General features: G+C 41.4%; 5 protein-coding genes across 5 annotated transcripts; 2 read left to right on the top strand and 3 right to left on the bottom strand.

The window, feature by feature from the left end:
- The first annotated feature begins 4386 nt into the window (after positions 1-4386).
- Positions 4387-7667, top strand: BCR41DRAFT_421402 (hypothetical protein). The gene is made up of 2 exons (XM_022030016.1): positions 4387-5382; positions 5611-7667. The coding sequence occupies exons 1-2, from the start codon at positions 4603-4605 to the stop codon at positions 7660-7662; spliced, it is 2832 nt and encodes a 943-aa protein (XP_021882392.1). The 5' UTR covers positions 4387-4602; the 3' UTR covers positions 7663-7667.
- A 65-nt stretch (positions 7668-7732) lies between these two features.
- On the bottom strand, positions 7733-12365 carry BCR41DRAFT_351779 (hypothetical protein). Its single transcript, XM_022023858.1, has 7 exons — positions 10893-12365; positions 10435-10623; positions 10052-10164; positions 9633-9949; positions 8131-9501; positions 7972-8027; positions 7733-7862 (listed from the first exon to the last, which is right to left on the bottom strand). The coding sequence occupies exons 1-7, from the start codon at positions 11908-11910 to the stop codon at positions 7792-7794; spliced, it is 3135 nt and encodes a 1044-aa protein (XP_021882391.1). The 5' UTR covers positions 11911-12365; the 3' UTR covers positions 7733-7791.
- Positions 12366-13630: 1265 nt separating this feature from the next.
- On the bottom strand, positions 13631-15147 carry BCR41DRAFT_321470 (Brix domain-domain-containing protein). Its single transcript, XM_022021441.1, has 4 exons — positions 15081-15147; positions 14846-14978; positions 14480-14716; positions 13631-14344 (listed from the first exon to the last, which is right to left on the bottom strand). Exons 1-4 carry the CDS (start codon positions 15092-15094, stop codon positions 13784-13786), a joined length of 945 nt encoding a protein of 314 aa, XP_021882390.1. The 5' UTR covers positions 15095-15147; the 3' UTR covers positions 13631-13783.
- Positions 15148-15784: 637 nt separating this feature from the next.
- On the top strand, positions 15785-17939 carry BCR41DRAFT_351776 (hypothetical protein). The gene has a single exon (XM_022023857.1). The coding sequence runs from the start codon at positions 15985-15987 to the stop codon at positions 17749-17751; it is 1767 nt and encodes a 588-aa protein (XP_021882389.1). The 5' UTR covers positions 15785-15984; the 3' UTR covers positions 17752-17939.
- A 101-nt stretch (positions 17940-18040) lies between these two features.
- BCR41DRAFT_351775 (hypothetical protein) lies at positions 18041-19143 on the bottom strand. Its single transcript, XM_022023856.1, has 3 exons — positions 18611-19143; positions 18248-18449; positions 18041-18123 (listed from the first exon to the last, which is right to left on the bottom strand). Exons 1-3 carry the CDS (start codon positions 19092-19094, stop codon positions 18048-18050), a joined length of 762 nt encoding a protein of 253 aa, XP_021882388.1. The 5' UTR covers positions 19095-19143; the 3' UTR covers positions 18041-18047.
- Between the last annotated feature and the right edge of the window lie 74 nt (positions 19144-19217).

Here is a 19217-nt window from a genome sequence, read left to right as displayed (position 1 = left end):
CTGCTTTTCTTAATAGATGTGTGGTAAATCGAGGAAGAGAGATAAAGAAAAAAGTGCGAAAGAATGCAAAGGGATGTGGACGGAGCTGAATACTACTAACCATTGTTCCGTCCCCCACTTCCTTTAAAAAAAAGGTCTGAAGAGAGGGAAATAAGATGGTTTGCGGAGAGAGTTAAAAAGGGCAGGGAGTCAAAAAAATAAAGTGGTGTGCAGAGGCAAAAAAAAAAAAAAAAAAAAAATGCGTAGAGAGGTGTACAGAATGAAGTAAAAAATGGTGCAGAGAAAATGGATGGTAATCAAATGCATAAACGAGTCATCATCCGCTAATCAATGACCGTAATTACCTTTAATTAAACGCGGAGAGAGAGGAAAAAAGCGCAAGCATTGGCTGTCACCAGCCAACGGACGAAGCGCACATGCATACGCACGCACTGCAAGGCAGCCGTGCCTAGTTTGGAGTCAGGCGTTGAGGACCCTTTACGTGACTGTTTTCAGTGACATATTTGGGCCAAGAACTACAAAACTTTAGAACAGAAGCAATCAGCTATTCCCTTACGACGCGGATAGTCTCCTCAGGCAGAGGTGATGTCAAATAGCTTGAAGATATTGTTTGTTGCCTGCTTCGCGGCTATTTTCTTTACATTTGCCTTGTGCTCCTCTAATGAAATTGGTTTGTCCTCTGTCTCGTCGTCATCAACGTCCATTGAAATGGCGGCACAGTGGAGGTATCGTCTAATTTAGGTTTTTTCTCTTCCTTGATGGCCCTCTTGAGAGTAGCGATCGAGTCATCAAGCTTCAATTCGTGACGAAGGATGGAGCCACTTAGTAGCTTCGTCTTATTTGTCGTCCAGACATCACCCAATTAATTCCTTTCACCCTTTACCTTGCCTCTTTGAATAAAGATAAAAAAGGCGATGAAAGATAAAAAGTGATGTCAAATGTATAGCTGTAGATAGTTTGCGTTCGACAATATAAATATCGACATGTGTCTGGATACATGAATAAGCATGGACGGTATTATATAAATGTGGATTTGTGCAATGCAATTCACAATCAAGAATCTACTTGCTGTGAGTGAAATCTGATCGTAAAATATATTTATACAAGGAGCAACAAGCCTAAATTTGTGTAACGACATCAAAGAGGTTCGACTGCACATGTACGACTATTCTAGACAACCATTCTCCCAAAAGCGCATATGCCCAAAAGAAGTAAACTAATCCACGCGGCGTGTTTTCCAATCTTGGGCGTTGAACTGAAGGACGCAAATAAAGGAGCTTGTTTTTATTTTCATTTTTCAATGATGAGAAAGCCTAGACAGTTGAGAGGCGTATGACACTGTTTATTATAAATATGTAAATGTACCCATTCTAACTTTAACTGGCATTAAAAATCACTAGAAAATCTCGGTAAAAAAAAAATCTCCTTACGTTCAAGAATAGTTTATTATTTGCTACTATGGCTAGTCTACATATGCAACTGGGGCGATTGCCTAAAACTCTGTTTATCTCATTAGCCAAGCAGAAAAAGCGGGCGATTTGCTTATTTGTCCATTATTTAGATTGAGATAGGAGAAAAAAAAGGTGCAGGGATGAGGCGAAAGTGAAGAAATGAATAAGCATGTTTAGGCCTTAAAAAAGCGTGCGTGTGAATGTAAATGGATAATCCCTTCTTAGAATTCCGTATCCGGAATTTTTGAAGTAAAAAAAATGAGGTGGGCGATGCTATTTTTCTTTCATAAGTCATATGTTCAGTCCTTTCTGTTTCAATCCGCTACGATAATGGGAGATACAACCTAGATGAAGTTGCTGTCAATGCGAGGCTTGAGGCTTTGCATTTAAACAATTTTTTTTTATTTGGCTAAGCTTGATTTGTAAAAAGAGTCCAACAGGCAAAAGGAACAACGTGATAAATGATAAATGATAAAATGATAAAATGTATGGCCTTCCTAATGTTCCATGGAAACAAAGCACACAATAAACAAGAAGACCAATGGGGAGCTAAAAATAAACGGAGGCATGCAACGAAAAGGGAAAATGTATGGACTGAATGACCCTAAAGGGGAAGTCGAAGACCCAGTGAGTCCCAAGAATGGACTGAGAGCCTGGCCCTCTGGTCTGTCTAGTCTTAGTGTCGAGAGTGAAAAAAAAGTTTCATGTTGTGTTTATGGGTGTGTGATCACAAAAGACGGGTTAGTAGTTTATTGTGTTTGAGCTCAAATTATTGGACATGTCCTTTTTATACTTTTCTAGAATGTCTGATCATCTCTTTTTCGAAGATTGTCCAGCAAACTGTTTATTAGCGACTTATATATATATATATATATTTACACCAATAACAAGATTCTTTATTCATCGAATTTACATTCATATTTTAAGGTCTACATGTGTGTATCTTCAACTCTCTTCTCATCCAATTGAGTGCGAACTCAAAGACCGCCAACGGGGAATTGCTCGAGATAAAGACTCGGTGTCGTAAATAACCTGTCTCTCTCTTTTTTTTTTTTTTTTTTTTTTTGAAGACAGTATACACTTTCAAGGGTAGATTGATCAACGAAATAACATCAAGAGACCACAGGGCTAAAACTTCTTTTTCTGGCGCGATTATTTATAAAATATTTGTATGTATTTGTTTTTAAAAAATGGAATAACAACCTGAGAATTAGAAAATAGACCTCGAGCTCAGTTACGGCTATTTCTATTCAAATGCTTAGATTTAGTGTTTTTCATGTGCATTACATAGACTAAGACCTTCCAATCCAGATTGGGGTCTTGGTGAAAGATGTACTCATGACTTCTATTAAAATAGAGTCGCCAGGTATTAAAGTCGTGTTTTTTACATACTCAAAGTCAAAAGTACCAATAATCCAAATATATAATACAAAAAAGAAAAGAAAAGAAAAGAAAAGTATTGGTAACGATGAGCAGGTCTGGACATTAGCTTTTTGGGTTGTAGTAGGCTCAAATGGATGGTTTGTGTCCCCCGCCCAGACTTCCAGGGCGAATTTACACATTGAGGCAAAGATTGAGCGGAGGTTGTGATTGTACAACAAAGATTCAAATAAAATTATTATGGCAATGATTCCATGTTTCCATGATTTCCATTTTGTAAACTTTTATCAGGTAAATGTAAAGCCGAGCTGTTGTTTGTTTTGGAATGCCTCGAATAGTTTGTTGTCCATCCGTCCACATGGGCCTGATTTGGGAAAGAACATGTCCCCGAACGAAAGGAAGCGAGGTGTCTGACCAAAAGTAGCTCGCTCGCTGCAAAACCCCCTGAAATCAGATGTGCATACAGGCATTGCACCCTTATTCATGCATTCATTCAGACTTTTTTAGTTTGTCAACCCTTCACAAAAGCTGATAAAGGACCTTTTTTTTTTCCTTCTCGTCATCATCGTCATTGTTGTCGTCAAATACGATATTTCAACATTTATTGTTCTGATCAGAGATGGTATGAGATCGAGCAAGACTGACGAGTATCATGAAATAAATATATACATATAGGATGGTAAATGCAGTATTGGTATATATACATATTGATAATATTCTTGCTAATATGCTCGCGCTTGGATGTCAACAAGAAACTCAAACATTAAACCAAAGCAGGAATAACTTTGCACCTGTTGTACACTCGCCCAGAAAAACAAACGTTTTATACAAGTAACCGCGAACAAAGAATAAAATTGATGGATGCCAAAAAAAAAAGGTCTTTTCTCTCAGCAGAGAGCAAGGTCAAGGTGAGCCATGTTAAAGGGATCTGAGGCGGCTATATGGATTTGATAGATCGTTCAACTGTTGCGTGGTTACTTAATACTGGAGTTATTATACTCAAGGTCAAATAACAGTTGCATACACATGTATATTATATATAATAAATATTTATATATTTATATGTTTATGTAGTTGAATTTTGCTGTGATTGCATCCATCAGATAACTTGGATGTATTTACTGAATTTCAAAACATAGACAATTTGTTTGTTGATTGTGATCTCTTTATAATTTACAATTGACAATTAATAAATATATATTACCGAAAAAAGATAGACGAGAAAAAGTTGACACAAAAGGAACAAGGAGTAAATTTCGGACAGCTGGACAGTTTGTGCAGCACATGCCCCTCCAACTCTTTTTTGTCCATTGCTCTTGCTCTACAGTCCAGCCAAATAAAAAAAAAAAGTTTTGTTTAGAGATTTGCAATTGAATCGAATGTGGATCCTTATTATTTACAGTAATAATAACGTATGCGTGTACGGAGGAGCGTCTATTCGTTCTTTCGTTACCGAGGATTCGACCAAAAAAAAAATAAACCTGTTCCGCCCGTTAGTCAAAGTGCTTTCCTCTTATTTTTATTTTATTTTCCTTTCTTTCCTTCCTTTCTTCCTTCTTTCTTTCCTTCTTTCTTCTTTTCTTGAACCATTTGACCTTTTTTTTCTCACTTTAGTTTGATTTCCTCTTATTCTTTCTATTACTCTAGTTGGCATAACAGCATCATTTGCACTTGATCCTTCAATCCCTATTTTCTCCACTTGTACACTTTGCTCTCTCCGCTTCAGTCCTTCATTCCTAGTCAGAATTTCACACAGATACAAATTTTCATCATGGCAAATCAGGAAATAATGGTGCCACCAAATAATGCTCCCTGGCCTGGGCTTCAGACCTCCACTCAGTCCCACTCTCACTCCTCACGCTCGAGTCATAGCACCTCCACTTCATCAGGCCTGAGCACACATCCTAGCTACAGCCATTCACATCCTCCATCTCCACATTCGTCCGCCTATCCGCCCCCACATTATTACCATCATCCTGGACACCCTCCACCTCCATCCTCCCATCAACAACCACCCTATTACCCATACCATCCATATGCTGCAGCACCTTATCCCCCTTATCCATCACATCCCCCAGCCCATCTCGCATACCATCATGCTCCTTATCCATCATCAACTCACCTTCAACCCCCTGCTCCTCATGATACCATCTCAGCAAGTCCATCCGTGCCAACCTCACCATCTGCTCAGTCTTCATCCACTTTTGATCCGGCCACTGACGTATCCTCAGCAGCACAAAAGTCAACAGCAAAGCCTAGCCAGTCAAAGTCCACACCATCAAAGGCTAAGGATGGCAAAGCTGCAACCGCACCATCTGATAGCAAGACTACATCCACATCCTCATCAAAGTCATCAACTGCTCCAAAGACCTTTCGATTTGAAGGAAGTATCTCTTCCGAGACATACAATACCACAAAATCTTTTGGCCTTGCAGGTGTCAATATCTTGAACCGTAAGCCGCTCGATACCCGAACTGCATTAGACAAACTGCAGCGGCGGAGAGAGACCCATAACCGTGTCGAACGTAAAAGGCGCGATTGCATCAATCAGGTAAAAAATCGACAACTCTCAATACAGTACTTCCTCTTTTAGTGGTCATCATCAGATACCAGACATGAAAAAGCGCTGTAGGAGGAGCACATGTCCCCGGTTTTTCCTCTTCTGGGTTTGGTTCTGAGATTTTGTCTCAGTTCGTGCGACACAAAAAAAAAAATTCTTTGATCAAACTTTGATTCTCACCCTTTCTTTCTTCCTGTCTCACGCATTTGCATTTGGTAGTTGATTGACGATCTTACCCGATTGCTTCCTCCAAAGCACCTCGAGGAGGTCACTTCAAAATGTCATCGCGTCAATGTCCTGCGTGGAGCTGTGGCACACATCAAGTTCCTGACTGAGACTAACACTGCGCTTACCCGGTCTCTTGATGCTGCAAAGGAACAAGGCTTTTCTATTCCTGAAGTATCAGTTACAGTAGGAGCTGAGACTAGCACAGGTGCAACTGCTACTACAACAACAACGGCGACAACAACAGAGGGGGAGAGCATGTCTATGGATGTGGATACGGCCGAGTCGGTCAAGCAGGAAGAAAACGATGAGATTGAGGAGGGTCAGCTCACACATGCGGAGAGAGCTTCCTCCAGATCCTCATCGTTCTCAGCCATGTCTTCCGTCTCGCGCTCACAGTCACCAAGACTTACACCTGCCAAGGTTATGGCCAATCCACCCGTGATCGTCACCAACGCTCCCAGTCCATCCTCAGATAAAGTATCCTCTACCCAGTCCAAAGATACACTTATGCCTCCACCTATTTCCATCATCACTGCCCCTTCAGAACATAATGGCACACAGTCCTATCATCAACGCTCCAATTCTCTGACTGATTGTGCTAGCCCTGCAAGCTCGTTCTCTACATCGCCCATGTTCCCGCCCTCAAAATATATTGGCTCGAATGGCTCCTCATCTGCTTTCCCTCCTTCGCCAGTATCTCCTTCTCCCTCCACACGCCAGAATCCCTTTTCTCAGGGGACAAGCTCCGAGAACTCTTCCAGCAAAGACAAGAATCAACTATCTCCTTTCATGCAGCACCGTTCTGCATCGCCTTCGCCTTCGTTGCCTCCCATCACCTCACTAGCCAGCCTACAGCTCCAGTCGCCATCTGGACCAACAGGTCAATCCACCTCAAGCAATGATCTCGCTGCTGAACATCGGAGCCCTCCATCTTCTGCTAACGGGTCCTCTAATAGTAAATTTGGAGCTCATCGTTCTGGTTCAACTTTGCCGCCGCTCAAGATCCCTTCTCAGCAGCACCTCCATCCTTCTTATAACCAAGCAAATAGTAACAGCAGCAGTAGTGAAGCAGGCAAGAGCAATGGCCATCGCAATAGCCAAACTTTGTCACCCCACCATCAAAGGTCCGGAGATGAACCAGGTCCTATTTCACCATTTATGCTCTCACCCATGATGCCCCGTTCGCCCTCAGTGACTTCGCCTCCCTCTGGACCCTCGCCCGCTACCTCGCCTTATCCTCACTGGGGACATGAGGTTCCAGATGGACCACCCCCACCCCCACCTCATCCTAATCACTACATGCCTGGACATGGTTACCCTCATGGATACCCTTATCCATATCCATATCACCCCTCGTACGGATACCCTCCTCACCCCCATGCTCCTCCCCCATCTCATCATCCTCATCATCAGCATGGATACCCACCTCATCCATCTCAGCAACCCACTTCATTGCAACCTACTGCCCCTGCGCGTCCACCTCAGCCTGAGCCGATCTTCATCCAGGAAGAACCTTGGATTGTACAAAGGAAGCGAAACACAGCGAATGGATCAAACAAGAGCCAATCTGCATCAAAGCAACAGGGTAGCAAGAAGGTCCAAGAGAAGGAGATGGATCGATCTGCAGCAACGAATCCAGCAGAGGAAATGCCTGCTTCACCTTCGTCATCCGTGACATCTAGCATGTCTTATCCTGCTAGTCCAAACCACCGTAAGCGTTCCTCATCATACAAAGGCACTTTTGAGGATGAAGAGAGTGCAGCCACCAAGGCTTTATTAAACTCACCCAAGCGTGCCAAGCAGCAGCAGGAGAAGATGTTGGGAGCTGAATTACAAAATGCTAAAGGTGAATCACGTCATCGGGACAGTGGTATTGTAGTTGTGGTAGTTGATACAGCTAGTAACGATAACGAGCCAAAGGTTGATCTTTCGGGTCCTGAAAAGTCGGTTGAGGATGTAGACATGTTGAATATTCGGGCCAAGCAATCTGAGGATGATACAGATGCTGCTCAAGCACTCACTTCCTTGGCAAATAACGCTTAAACCACAAAAAAAATAAAAATAAAAAAACAATATATTGCATCTCATGGTGTATACAAATGAAATAAACGCAATCGTGTTGTTATTATTGTTATTAACATGGTAAATATACTACAATAAAAACATCAGACATCATGTCCTTTCCTTCCTAAGCTCACGTTGTTGTTGCGGTTGTTGGTGCAGATTAACAATGGGAGCAAGGTCTATACGTGCAAAAACAAAAAATAGTTGGCCAGTTTTAGCGAAAAGCTTTCCTTCAAAAGGTAACAGGTATAACAGATACACAGAGCCTTTTTTTAATGTTTTATTTACCTTGAAGTTCGTTCCATGGTGACATGACACAGGCTCCAGATGAACATGATGCTTGTCTAATACAAAAAAAAAAAAAAAAAAAAAAAAAAAAAAGGAAAGATTAGTCTTCCTTATGATTGTAAAATTGGATGATTGCTTATCATTTATTTTTGTTCTTACCCGGCTGGTCCCGCAGCATCACCGTTCCAATTGCTCAATCGTCCATCTAAACCAAGTCCTGCAGTGAGGTTCCTTGCACCATGGTCTGGAGAGCTGGTTCTGTTTTTGTTGTTATTAAGGTCCAGATGTACATCGTTGCTGACAACTTTTCCCTTGCCTTTTACATCATGTCGTTGTGTTTGCTGTGATGACAAAGATTCATCCTGAACTGCCAGCTCTTCGATCATCAGCTCTGAACGCTTTCCAGGCTTGTTGGTGGTGTTGCCGCCGTTATTATTACCATTACCATTATTAATATTATTATTACTATTATTATTACAATTCTGATTACTATTGTTGTTGTTATTACTATCGGCATCGTTGTTTTTGTCGCCGTAAGTCAAGGAGCCCTCCTTCTCTTTAAAGCTGCTCTCCTCAGCTTTCGACTTTTCCGTGTCTTTATTCGTTTTAGTCTCCTCGTTTCCCCGCTTGCTTTTTTTACTTTGTTTGGTCTTTTTTGTTTTCTTCTCAGAGCCAGGGCCTCCATTTGCCTGTCTGGCCTTTTTGTTGGATCTCCAGTGCTTCCAGAGTAGATAGACGCCAAAAGGAGGAAAGCATACACCTGCACACAATTTGCCTGGTGTCAACATGGCCCCTTGTTTTCGCCATGTCATCTGTTGAGTGCTATACTTTTCCTGGTAAAGGTCCTGCCAAAGCTCTGCAGTCCTCATAAAATCCTGCTTTGTCATTGCCGAGGATGCCTGGATGGTGTCATCATGGTTCAACACCTTGCCGTAATGGGTTAATTGATAGTATCGATAGTGTGCTGGGTCCAACATGTGTGTATGCCAGGCCAGATCAATATCCAATGTAGGGACTAATGCATGTCGACCGGGTTGGCCTGCTCCAAGATTTCCTCCCCCTGCAGCCTTGGAAGACATGCCCGTGATACCACTGCCTCGACGTAGCTTTGCTGATGATTTACCTGTGTGATTATTGTCCGCACGTGCGAGAACCATGAATTTTTTGTAGCGATCCAGAGACCGTTGCAGAACCTGAGGTTGACACCAAGCTAATCCACCTGTAACCATCATGGCCTTTTGGAAATCACGCTGTCGAAGGGCTCCACTAACCAGATCCATCGACAGTCGGTCTTCAACAAGGCCCATATATGAGCTAATCGTTCGAGCGAGTGTCGTTGGTCGAATTCCATAGTATTGATCTGGTCCTAGATCCTGAAACGTTTGGATTACCTTGGGCCATGTACAATTAAGGGACACGGATGCTTGATCGAGTGCAAATTGGATCCGAGGGTGGAAGAAAAGAAGATGGTGCTCACGTTGTGCTGCTACTGTGTCTGGTATCCCTGTTGTAGGTGAGAGGATCGATCCCCTGTTTCGTAAAAAAAAAAAAAAAGGAAATTCAGCTCATTGTAACCAAAATACTCCATGCCATTACTCTCGCTCACTTCTTGCTCTTATTTTTCCCTCTTCCCATTGTCTTTCTCTATTTTTTTGTCTTACGCGAGAAGAATGGACGAATCAGCACGATAGGCTTCAACTCCGTCCCAGAATCGTTTAGAGGATAGAGTCTGGAGACTACATTGAGATCCACAGCCTTTACAGTCGATTGACATGCCATCGATCCGGAATTTGATAAAGGTCGAACTATCCATCACGTTGGTGCCGCCACACCAAAGGCATTCAATCTCAAACATCCGGCTTGTGTCATCCTTATCCAAATCAAAGGGCTCCTCTGGGTAAAGTTGCAGCCACATAGCCTTACTAGTCAAAAATGCATCATCATGTGTCGTTGGGTTCTCAATGTCTACAGCTGCTACCTAAAAAAAAAAGAAGTACTATGGTTAATGTGAAATCTGTAGGGACAAAGAATGATAAGTATATTTTTTTTACTTCATGCCAACAATCAAATGCTGACTCACATATCGCTCCAATGGAAATGCATAATTAAGCAGATGAGGACTGTAGCTTCTGAGAAGGTCTTCATGGTATCGAAATGGTGCCAGCATATGGACCATCCACATCAACGCGACATCTAATTGTTGTTATTGCGATTTGTTTGATATCCGGAAATAAAGAATAGGTTTAGGACATTCATGCATTCATGCATTAAAAAAAAAAAAAAAAAAAAAAAAATTCCTAGGGAGTTTGTAGATGCATAGATGGGAAAGGGAATGTTGCGCGTATGTTCATCTGTCGGGAGAAGTTATTTTCCCTCCCATATTTCTTGTTTGCAAAGCTATGCGCATAAAAAGTATGAAACCCTATTTTTTTTTTTTTTTTTTTTTTTTTGTTTACTTCATACCTAATGGTGGCAAGGGAACTGCATGAATTGGCGGCTCCATCTGTTGCAGCAGATCCAGGAACTTGAGATATCGCTCTTCAGATCGAATCAGAAATAAAAAATCTAAATCTTCATCATCCACGATCACTAAACTTTGAACCATTCGTAAGACGCGCAGATGTGCTAGCAATGTCGAAGGTGTAACGGATTCTAAAAGAGAGGCATCGAAGGATAAGCTGGTTAATGATATGGACTTTTTTCTTATGCATGGTGTATATGATGTGGAAATAAGCAAAAATAAGTAGGTAAAAATAAACAGTGGATAGCAGATGAGGATAAAAAAAGAAAGAGCAGGATAAACGTTTATGTAGCGGAGTGGGAATAAAGCATAAGGTGTCAAGATAAAGAATGAGCAGTTGTGGATAGTAGTTTAAAAAAAAGAGGATGCAAGAGTGATTTCCGTATTTTTTTCTCTTCACCTTCAAGATGACACTTGGATTCGTATCGGTCTGGCGACATTGAGTTCCTATTCAAAGTCGCCTGTTGTGCCTGTGTTTGCGAATGTGATGGCTGACCTAATGGTTCATCTGCCCAGTTTATACTACTACGACGATGTTGTTGTTCTCGTGCCTCTACTGACTGGACAACTTTATTACCATTCCAACCTTGATTTGGCTGGCTGGGCTGTGCTTGTGCTTGTGCATGTGGTGGTTGTTCTGTTATGGCCGTCGCTGGGGCTGTCATGTCTTTTTTCTTGCGAATTAACGGTTCTTCTGTGGAAAAATGATAGTAACGTTTCTGGTTCTGACGCGAGAATCTACGTGGCGATCGTGGTGGCTGTTTATTAGGTTGAGGATGAGGTGGAGAGAAATAATCCGTCAAGTGGGATCCCTTTTGTTGACCTTGATAATGGAGGTGATTATATTCACGTGCTTGGACACTCGGAGTGTTGTTGGTGGCCTTTTCAGTACTTGCTGATTTCCTGGAGGTATTATCGTTGAAAAAGTAGCTACCTGGGATATTAATGCGATAGCTATCGTAATGATGTTGGCTGTGATGACTCTTTTGCCTTGAGTGTTGCCTTAAATGGTTACCAGTGTTGGAAAACTTAGAGGTTGCTGTAGACGATGAATGACCTTTTGAATATTGCTTTGAATGTTGCTTTGAATGATGCCTCGAATGAGAATGATATGCTCCACTGATTGTTCCAAGAGTTGCCTTTGCTCGTGCTTTTGCAATATCTTTGACTTGTTTAGTGGCCTGTGCCTTTCGAGTTGCTGCCAAGAATGGGTCCAGTTGTTCTGAAAATGATTTGGCGCGACGTTTGTCCTTGAGCTCTTGGTCTGTAGGGATACGGAATCGGAATGGCGATGATTTTGATGCGGTGTCGTTATTGTTGTTGTCGTCGACTGTTGTGGTTGCGGAGAAGAAGAGAAAGTAGAAGGAGACGTACAGACAGAGCGTCAAATAAAAATTGGATGGGGTCGCTTGGTCCATCCAAAAAGAGTAATCGACGGAAAAAAACCCCTCGTGCGTTCAATTTTCTTTTTTTATATGCAGACAGCTGCAGCTTATGCAGATGAATTGAGTGTTTGTTTGCCTAATTGTTCAATATCCAACGAATCCAAACTCTAGGAGTGGAGGTGGAAATCTCAAGATCAGTTGGGATACACAGATGACTGAGAAAGTCTGTCCAAGATATTAAATATAGAATAAGAATTGGACCGATTGGTAATGGATGAGGAAGAGTGTTCGTTACGGAGACTGAGCTTTGGTGTAATGCAGGAAGAAGTGAGGAGTTGATAGAGACCAGGGAGAAAGAAAGTCCTGGATCTAATGTAAAAAAAGATAGAAAGACAAGTGGTGGAGAGATGAGTGTTCCTGATTATGCAGAATGATCGGCGAGCGAGGGAAGCAGCTTCGTCCCTCCTGTAGTCCCCGCTTCCAGCGCTCAAAAAAAAAAAAAAAAAATCCTTGAGGCGATTATGCAATGTGATTTAGAGCAAGAGCAAATCTGGCATGGTCATACGGACGAACGGCATAAAAAAAGAAAAATAACGGCGAAGTGCTGAGCCAAAGGAACAGGAGTGAGAGAGCACAGTATTCTGGAGGAATGAAGAGAATGGAGGGGATGGAGAGTAAAGGGATCAGTGCTAAGCGAGTGGAGGACAAAGGGCGGAAATATCAGAGTAGATCAGAGATAGCGAAGTAGAGGGTAGATGACAATGATGTATATGGTTGATTGTACAGAGACAAGATTTATGCAAGATCGATAGATAGAAGGAGGAAGAGACAGGGAAAAAGAGAAAAGCGAGGGAAAACCAAAAAATGCACTAGTCCAAAGGATTACAAAACAGAGAAAGGCTTTTTTTTGTTGAGCAGATGTGTTGAATGCAATGTTGTTTATCAATCGACTACGCCAGCTCTTTTGTCAAGACCCCTGACACATCCTCTTGTCTTTCGTCACCAACCTGCATGTACCAATATATACTATATTTTTCCTTGCTATTTTTTTGACCTATTGATTGATGTGTTGATATGAGCAATCATTGCAAATAAACCTGATGCTGTGCGCATCAGTTAGATTTGCATGCTCAAAATTTAAACATTATTCAGGGAGTTGAATATACGCTTTGGAGAAAAAAAAAAATTGAACCGACAGCATTCCATGTATTTGTGCAACATACCCCCTATCCTTTTAAACTACATACCCCTATCCATTTCCATGGGTCACGGCCATGGTCATTGGATCTGCTCCTCACAAAAGATAAACAAACGGTAGGATGCATGACCACTCACCTGGTCTACAACCATCCCTCTTCCACCCCTTTTGTACTATCCCTTTATTCATGCCTCGATCAATATACACTCTCAAAGCAAGTGGTGTCGCGCGTAAAGTGTCTATTCAGATCGGGAGATTGAGATGGACAGATGGAGAGTAGCAAAAAAAAAGCGTGAAAGAGAGACAATCTCCGACCAGAGAAGCACTGATTCCCTCGAATGCTCGGATATGGACAGGTTTCAGGGTCAAGCATACGCGTTCCTATCAAAACGCTTTTGGATTTGTACGACTGCTGCGCCCCAATATATACTAAAATCTACCTCAGAATAAAATATCATTCCCTTTTCTTCACAGATACATGTTCCATACATAAAAGAAAGAAGTGTATGTCTATAGATTGAAGAGAAATAAAGATGTCTGCGCAGTATAAGATGTCTAGGAATAATGATATATATAGGTTTTATTACATGCAAATAGGCAAAAAAAAATAAAAAAAAATAAAAAGATAATGAAAAATGCTGACATTGACTACAATATAACACGTCCGTTTCATTGGCGTCTCCCTTAGTTTTTCTAACTCCCTTTACTTTACTCGTCATCATCGCTATCATCGACACGTTGCTTCTTATCCGATGAGCCCTCATCTTTGTCCTCTGATGTTCTCTTCTTCAGTCCCTTCATCTTGCGGGTCTGAATCTTGTCAAAGTCTTGCCTACCCAAGTGAATACGACCAATAGTGTCACCCATTTCATCTTTGCTGACATTCTTCTTCTTCTTGGGCTTGAGCTCCTTAGGTACCCTCATAGACTGTTTCCAGACATCGGGCTTAGCTTCCATAATGCGACCAAATGTCATGTCCAAACTTGGCCCCATCTCTACAAGCTCAATACGAGGTAGCTTCACTCCTGAGCGCTTCAATTGGATTGTGTATGTACGCAAGTAAATCTTTCCAGGTTTGCCCTCTGAAGTCAACGGCCCCGCTGTGACCGAAATAACATATTCCAACCCTGCTAGTGCCACTTTATCAACCGTTTGTCCGTGATAGAAATCCAGAAGCATTGACTTGAACATAATATAGTGAGGATTCTGTTCCCAAACGTCTCCGTTGAACAAGAAGCAGGGCTTCATTCCAATGGCGCTCTTTGGAGTCTATATGAACAGTAGTGAAAGAAGAGAATCCGGGAAGGAGCGTTGATGAAAGTATTAGTTCCTGTGAATTCTTTACGTAAAATTAATGAGTGCATTTTTTTTTTTTTGTTGAATATTGGAGAAATCATATCATACCTTGATGTCCTTCATTGGGATTCCATGTTGAATAGAGACTTCGATCATATCTAAAAGCTGATGATCAAACATGCGGGCGAAAGTAAGGGTATGGGGGCGCTTCTTTGAGTGTGTTCCAACGACGAAAAGTGAAGCATCGTTCTTTTGCGAAAAGAATTGTAGGTTGGATTGATCTTCAAAAGGGTGAATCTCATTTTTCTTTGTGAAGTTAATGGCATGGGGCTTCTTGAGCATGTACTATTATCATAACATCATAAGATGAGATATCCAGAGCAATGGGTTAGGATAACATGTCAACATGTCATTTCTACTTATGTAGACCTTAAAGACAACAGCGAACAAGATCATTGATCATATTGGACGTACAAGGTCGGCAAGAGCATTATTGACAATTTGACTAGTTTGACTTCCGCGGACAAAAATAGCGGTTTTGATGTTTTCTTCAGTCTTGGCCTCTCTGTTCTTTAGCACTCGCTTCACACGAGCGTTCCTTGGCGTGCTATTATATCAAGAAATACAAGTGTTGTCAGTTGGTGCGGTGTGTATAAAATGTAATGACATGAATTTATATGATGAGCAACGAATCCTATTTAGCACTCACATTGTTCGCAACATGGTTTTATGTTAATGAGTGTAAAGTATAGGAGGGTATTGGCTTATTGATGATGTACAGGCAAACTAGAAAAAAAAAAAAAAAAAAAAAAAAGGTAAACAGTAGATCCATTACATAGTCACAAACCACGTGCACTCGAAATAATGCTTACAGTTTCTGCTCTGGCAGCATGCTTGATCCCGATAATTTAAGGTTCGACGTGCTTTTTGACCTGACTAGATGGCAGACTCCTGAACAATTACACATTACTCCAGTTCTCACATTCTGGACCTTGATTATCAATTGGTATTAAATTTACATGAGACAATTATATCATTGGATGGATGAGATAAGGCGCATTTTGTTGGCTTCTTTTTTTTCTTTTTAAATGTTCTCAAGACTGATGACTTACACAACACTCTCTAATGGTGGGCAGCAGTACAGCAATATCAGATGCGAGGAATTCAATTAAATATCTGAATTTCGTACTAGTACATGAATTTGTAGACCGAACATCTTGATTATCTACGAATAACCTATCTGTAGACCCACGCGACGAAAAGCCACGTTTTATTTTTCTTTGTGGGATATATTTATGTATTGTCATATTGGAAAACAAACAAAGTTTTTGTTTCTCTTCTCCCACGTGAAATGCGATTTTTTTAAACTCAATATCTTTTCGGACCGATGCTTCATCATTTAACCCGCTTCGTCTTGGCATTCCTCTTTTCATTCGTTTATTCTCTTCTCTTTCTTCCTCTTCTTCATAAAGACTCTGTCTTCCTTACAATAGATTCACTCTCCACCAATAAAAAAGTAAGCTGGTGATTGCCTGCCAAAGCAAAGCGAAGCCAAGCCAAACCGTGCCAAGCAACTTTGGGTTGCATTCACCAGATATACATATGCAAAGGATATGGCGTCCTACTTACGCGCCAAAGTAGACTCATCTACACAGACAGATGCACCTCGGCCTTTCACAGCGCTTCTGGACCGAACTTTAGATCGCATTGAGGCCACAGTGCCTCTAAATCTATCCTCCATTACCTTCTATATCCGTCGTCACCACCTCTCTCGAATAGAACAAATAGAATCTCTTCTCTCTGAAAGCTTCATCTTTCGATTTATTCTCTTCCGTATCGGCCTCAAACCTCAACATGTCTTTTCATTCCTTTGCTTACTTACACTCTATGCTTGCCGACAACTCTACAAACGAAGTGTCTATCTAACCACAAACCTCTGCGCAGTTGCGTACCCGGCTTATTGCTCCATCCGAACCATCAATAGCGACCCGATCCCTCCGCCAAAAGGATTAGGTTTAGAGCCAACAGAATATAGCCCTGTATATAGTCACCGCCGGAGAAACAGTATATATAGTACCAGCGGTAGTATTCGATCCTCCAATAATAGAAACCGTGCACGAAAGAATCGTCATCGGATGAGTACCAACAGCATGTTAGAAGAATCTATGCAAAGCAGTAATTCTTACAACAGCGGCAATAGTGGTAACAGTAGTCCAGAGGAGGATTATGAGAGCAGTCGTCGATCTATTAGCTCATCTTGGGGCCGCCCATCTGAATATTCCGCCTACTCTGATTTCGATAATATCACCTCTACCAGTGGTTCGGTTTCGGTGACAGTGGAAGAGAGGATGAAACAAAGGATGCGTCGTCGCTGGGCACAGTTCTCTCAAAAGCGTAAAGACAAGGCTACGCGACAATGGCTGGCCTATTGGAGCATCTATGGCACTGTCCAAGTGGTCGATACTTGGTCGTCATTTTTATTGGATTGGATACCTGGGTACAACCTCGGCAAATTACTATTTCTCTGGTGGGCTCAACGTCGTGGTGCCACTTTGATCTTTGATTATTTCCAACCATTGATCCAGTCCAAGAACAAGGATGGACGAGAAGTAGCTCGGAAGCCCAGCAATCGCAGCCTGAATTCCGAAATGTCGCAAAGCGAGCGTGGTGGTTCTACAAAAGGAGGTGAAGGAGGAGGAAGTTCGGAAACAGGCGGCGGAGGACCTGTAGGATCAGGATCTCATTCTTCTAGTATTCAAGTATTGCCGTCGACACTTGCTCGCCACCAACAGCAGCAGTATCAGCAGTATCAGCAACAACAGCCTCAATATCAACAGCAACTCTTTGAACAGCAATTTTATGCCAAAGGCGCTAGCTCGCGCAGGAATACAGCTGCTTTCCGAGACCTGAACCAGGCCCGACACAGAGGTGATAATCTTTATAATGATGAAGACGATCAAGACGACGAGGAAGATTTCCGTGGCCATCATTATCAGCATCAACAGCAACAGCAGCAGCATCGACGGCAGGCACAGCACCTTCATCAGCAGCCCATGGATCTTCGCCGCGAGTTAATGAATAGCTCTCCTCACGACTCAGGCTCATTTGCAGAGACACCATTGTATGATTCTCCAGAGAGCGTCTGGAGTGTGCCACCGTCGTCTTTAAGTCAACAGGCTATAGATGATTCAGAATCTATTTCTGAAAGAGCACGTCTTCACAGCAATAATGCTACACCAACACCCACATCTGTGCAACAGCGATTGACCTCGATACCATCAGAAAAATTAATTATAAGACAGACACTAATTTCAGAGACACATTCGGATGCCGCAGCGTCGACTATTCATTGGAATCCATCATCAGCCCAAGATTATTAATAAGATAACCATCATAATTAATTTCTCTCCCTCTTCCTCTCTTTGCCCTGTTCCTTTATACCATTCAATAGTTCTCATCAATGTCATCTTTATCTCTATCCATTGCTCTTTCATTTTATATAATGTTGAGCCTTTGATTCAACTTCCCCCCCTCCCACACCCACACTGTTTTTTAACGAATAAACTATTATGATCATAAATTCCATACATTATTTTGCTCGATCTATCTCTTCTTCTTCTTATTCCTCTTCCTTTTTTATTTTTCTATTTTTATTTTATTTTATTTTTTCTTCAAATCAATCGCTTGTAAAGGTGTCTGAGTCGTCGTCTATTTCTCCTCTTGATAACTGTTGTAGTTCTTCAGGAGGATGACTAAGAGTTAAGAATTCAAAAGAATTAATTTTCTTAAGCATCATTATCGGAGAACTATTTTACGTTATTATTATTAATATCAATCTTTTTTTTTTTTTTTTTTTTTTCTTTGTTTCTTCCTTACCTCCTTGCAACCCAGACATCTTCTGAATTAGGTTGGCTTTTCTTTTTGGCTCGAATCTCTGCGTCACGTTTCTGAATCATGACCTGTGCCACTTGCGAAGATTTGGTCTTGAGGCTCAAACAGAATTTTAAATGGTCATATTTATCCTTGCAATCTCTGTATGCTCCAAAACGATAGTAATTGCGAAGGTTGGATCCCAAAGCTTTAAATTTGCCGTGTATTACGTAGTTATGTAGTTGGAGTCCATATAGAGTTGATATAAACAAGGAAATAATAAATAATTAAATAAAAAAACAGGTGGTGAAATATCAATTTTTTTTTTTTTTTTTTTTTTTTTTTCTTTTTTTAAAAAAAACAACTTACAGGAACATGCTGCCAGTCGGTTTATAGCATCTCCAACTTTGAAGCGATCAAAAACATCGTCTGATGTCTTGTATTCGTCAAAGTCCAGGATTTCTGGTGCTTTTTTCTTTGGCTTTAATCCTGATCCTTCATTTAGTTCGGGTCCTGTTTTTGTTTTTCTTTCTGCCTCCGTTTCTGATGTCTCTAAGGAGGCTAATGGGGTCGTAGTGGTATTATTGTCGGTATGATCTGTATCATCTGTATTGGCAGCCATCGCCATTTTAGCAACAGTCTCTTTCAAACTCTCCAATGACTCGTTGGATGTCACTGCTGCAACAGCCTTTGCGGCCTCGACCTTGAACGGTGCCTTGGTAGTGGCAGAGACAGGTGTAGGTCCTATGGGTACATCCACAGGTGCTTTCAGAATCGAGGTTGAAGACGTCTCCTGCTGTGGATCTTCAGTAGCGGGTGTTATCGTTGTTGATGACCTTGAAAACCAGCCCATTTATGCTAGTTTTAATTTTGAATGTTGAATGTTGAAAAGAATTGTCAAGAGAAATTGAATTTGATCGCCCACTCAAAGAAATTTATTACTTGTTTTAGTCATGAATGGTTACAGTCACATTTT

This window comes from Lobosporangium transversale, assembly GCF_002105155.1.
Source record: "Lobosporangium transversale strain NRRL 3116 chromosome Unknown BCR41scaffold_14, whole genome shotgun sequence".
In the NCBI taxonomy this organism is placed as follows: Eukaryota; Fungi; Mortierellomycota; class Mortierellomycetes; order Mortierellales; family Mortierellaceae; genus Lobosporangium; species Lobosporangium transversale.
This window is presented reverse-complemented; position numbering and strand designations above follow the sequence as displayed.

What these genes read in the sequence shown, in the direction of transcription:
- BCR41DRAFT_351779 (XM_022023858.1), bottom strand. Translation starts at nt 11,910, where the DNA reads ATGGACCAAGCGACCCCATCCAATTTTTATTTGACGCTCTGTCTGTAC. An exon ending in AGTTCCCTTGCCACCATTAG is followed by an intron (nt 10,165 to 10,434) that starts GTATGAAGTAAA and finishes AACAACAATTAG; the next exon opens with ATGTCGCGTTGATGTGGATG. An exon ending in GATGCTGCGGGACCAGCCGG is followed by an intron (nt 8,028 to 8,130) that starts GTAAGAACAAAA and finishes TTTTTGTATTAG; the next exon opens with ACAAGCATCATGTTCATCTG.
- BCR41DRAFT_321470 (XM_022021441.1), bottom strand. An exon ending in ATAATGCTCTTGCCGACCTT is followed by an intron (nt 14,717 to 14,845) that starts GTACGTCCAATA and finishes TTATGATAATAG; the next exon opens with TACATGCTCAAGAAGCCCCA. An exon ending in TCCCAATGAAGGACATCAAG is followed by an intron (nt 14,345 to 14,479) that starts GTATGATATGAT and finishes CTGTTCATATAG; the next exon opens with ACTCCAAAGAGCGCCATTGG.
- BCR41DRAFT_351776 (XM_022023857.1), top strand. Translation starts at nt 15,985, where the DNA reads ATGGCGTCCTACTTACGCGCCAAAGTAGACTCATCTACACAGACAGAT.
- BCR41DRAFT_421402 (XM_022030016.1), top strand. Translation starts at nt 4,603, where the DNA reads ATGGCAAATCAGGAAATAATGGTGCCACCAAATAATGCTCCCTGGCCT. An exon ending in GGCGCGATTGCATCAATCAG is followed by an intron (nt 5,383 to 5,610) that starts GTAAAAAATCGA and finishes TGCATTTGGTAG; the next exon opens with TTGATTGACGATCTTACCCG.
- BCR41DRAFT_351775 (XM_022023856.1), bottom strand. Translation starts at nt 19,094, where the DNA reads ATGGGCTGGTTTTCAAGGTCATCAACAACGATAACACCCGCTACTGAA. An exon ending in CCGACTGGCAGCATGTTCCT is followed by an intron (nt 18,450 to 18,610) that starts GTAAGTTGTTTT and finishes GCAAATTTAAAG; the next exon opens with CTTTGGGATCCAACCTTCGC. An exon ending in GATGTCTGGGTTGCAAGGAG is followed by an intron (nt 18,124 to 18,247) that starts GTAAGGAAGAAA and finishes CTTAACTCTTAG; the next exon opens with TCATCCTCCTGAAGAACTAC.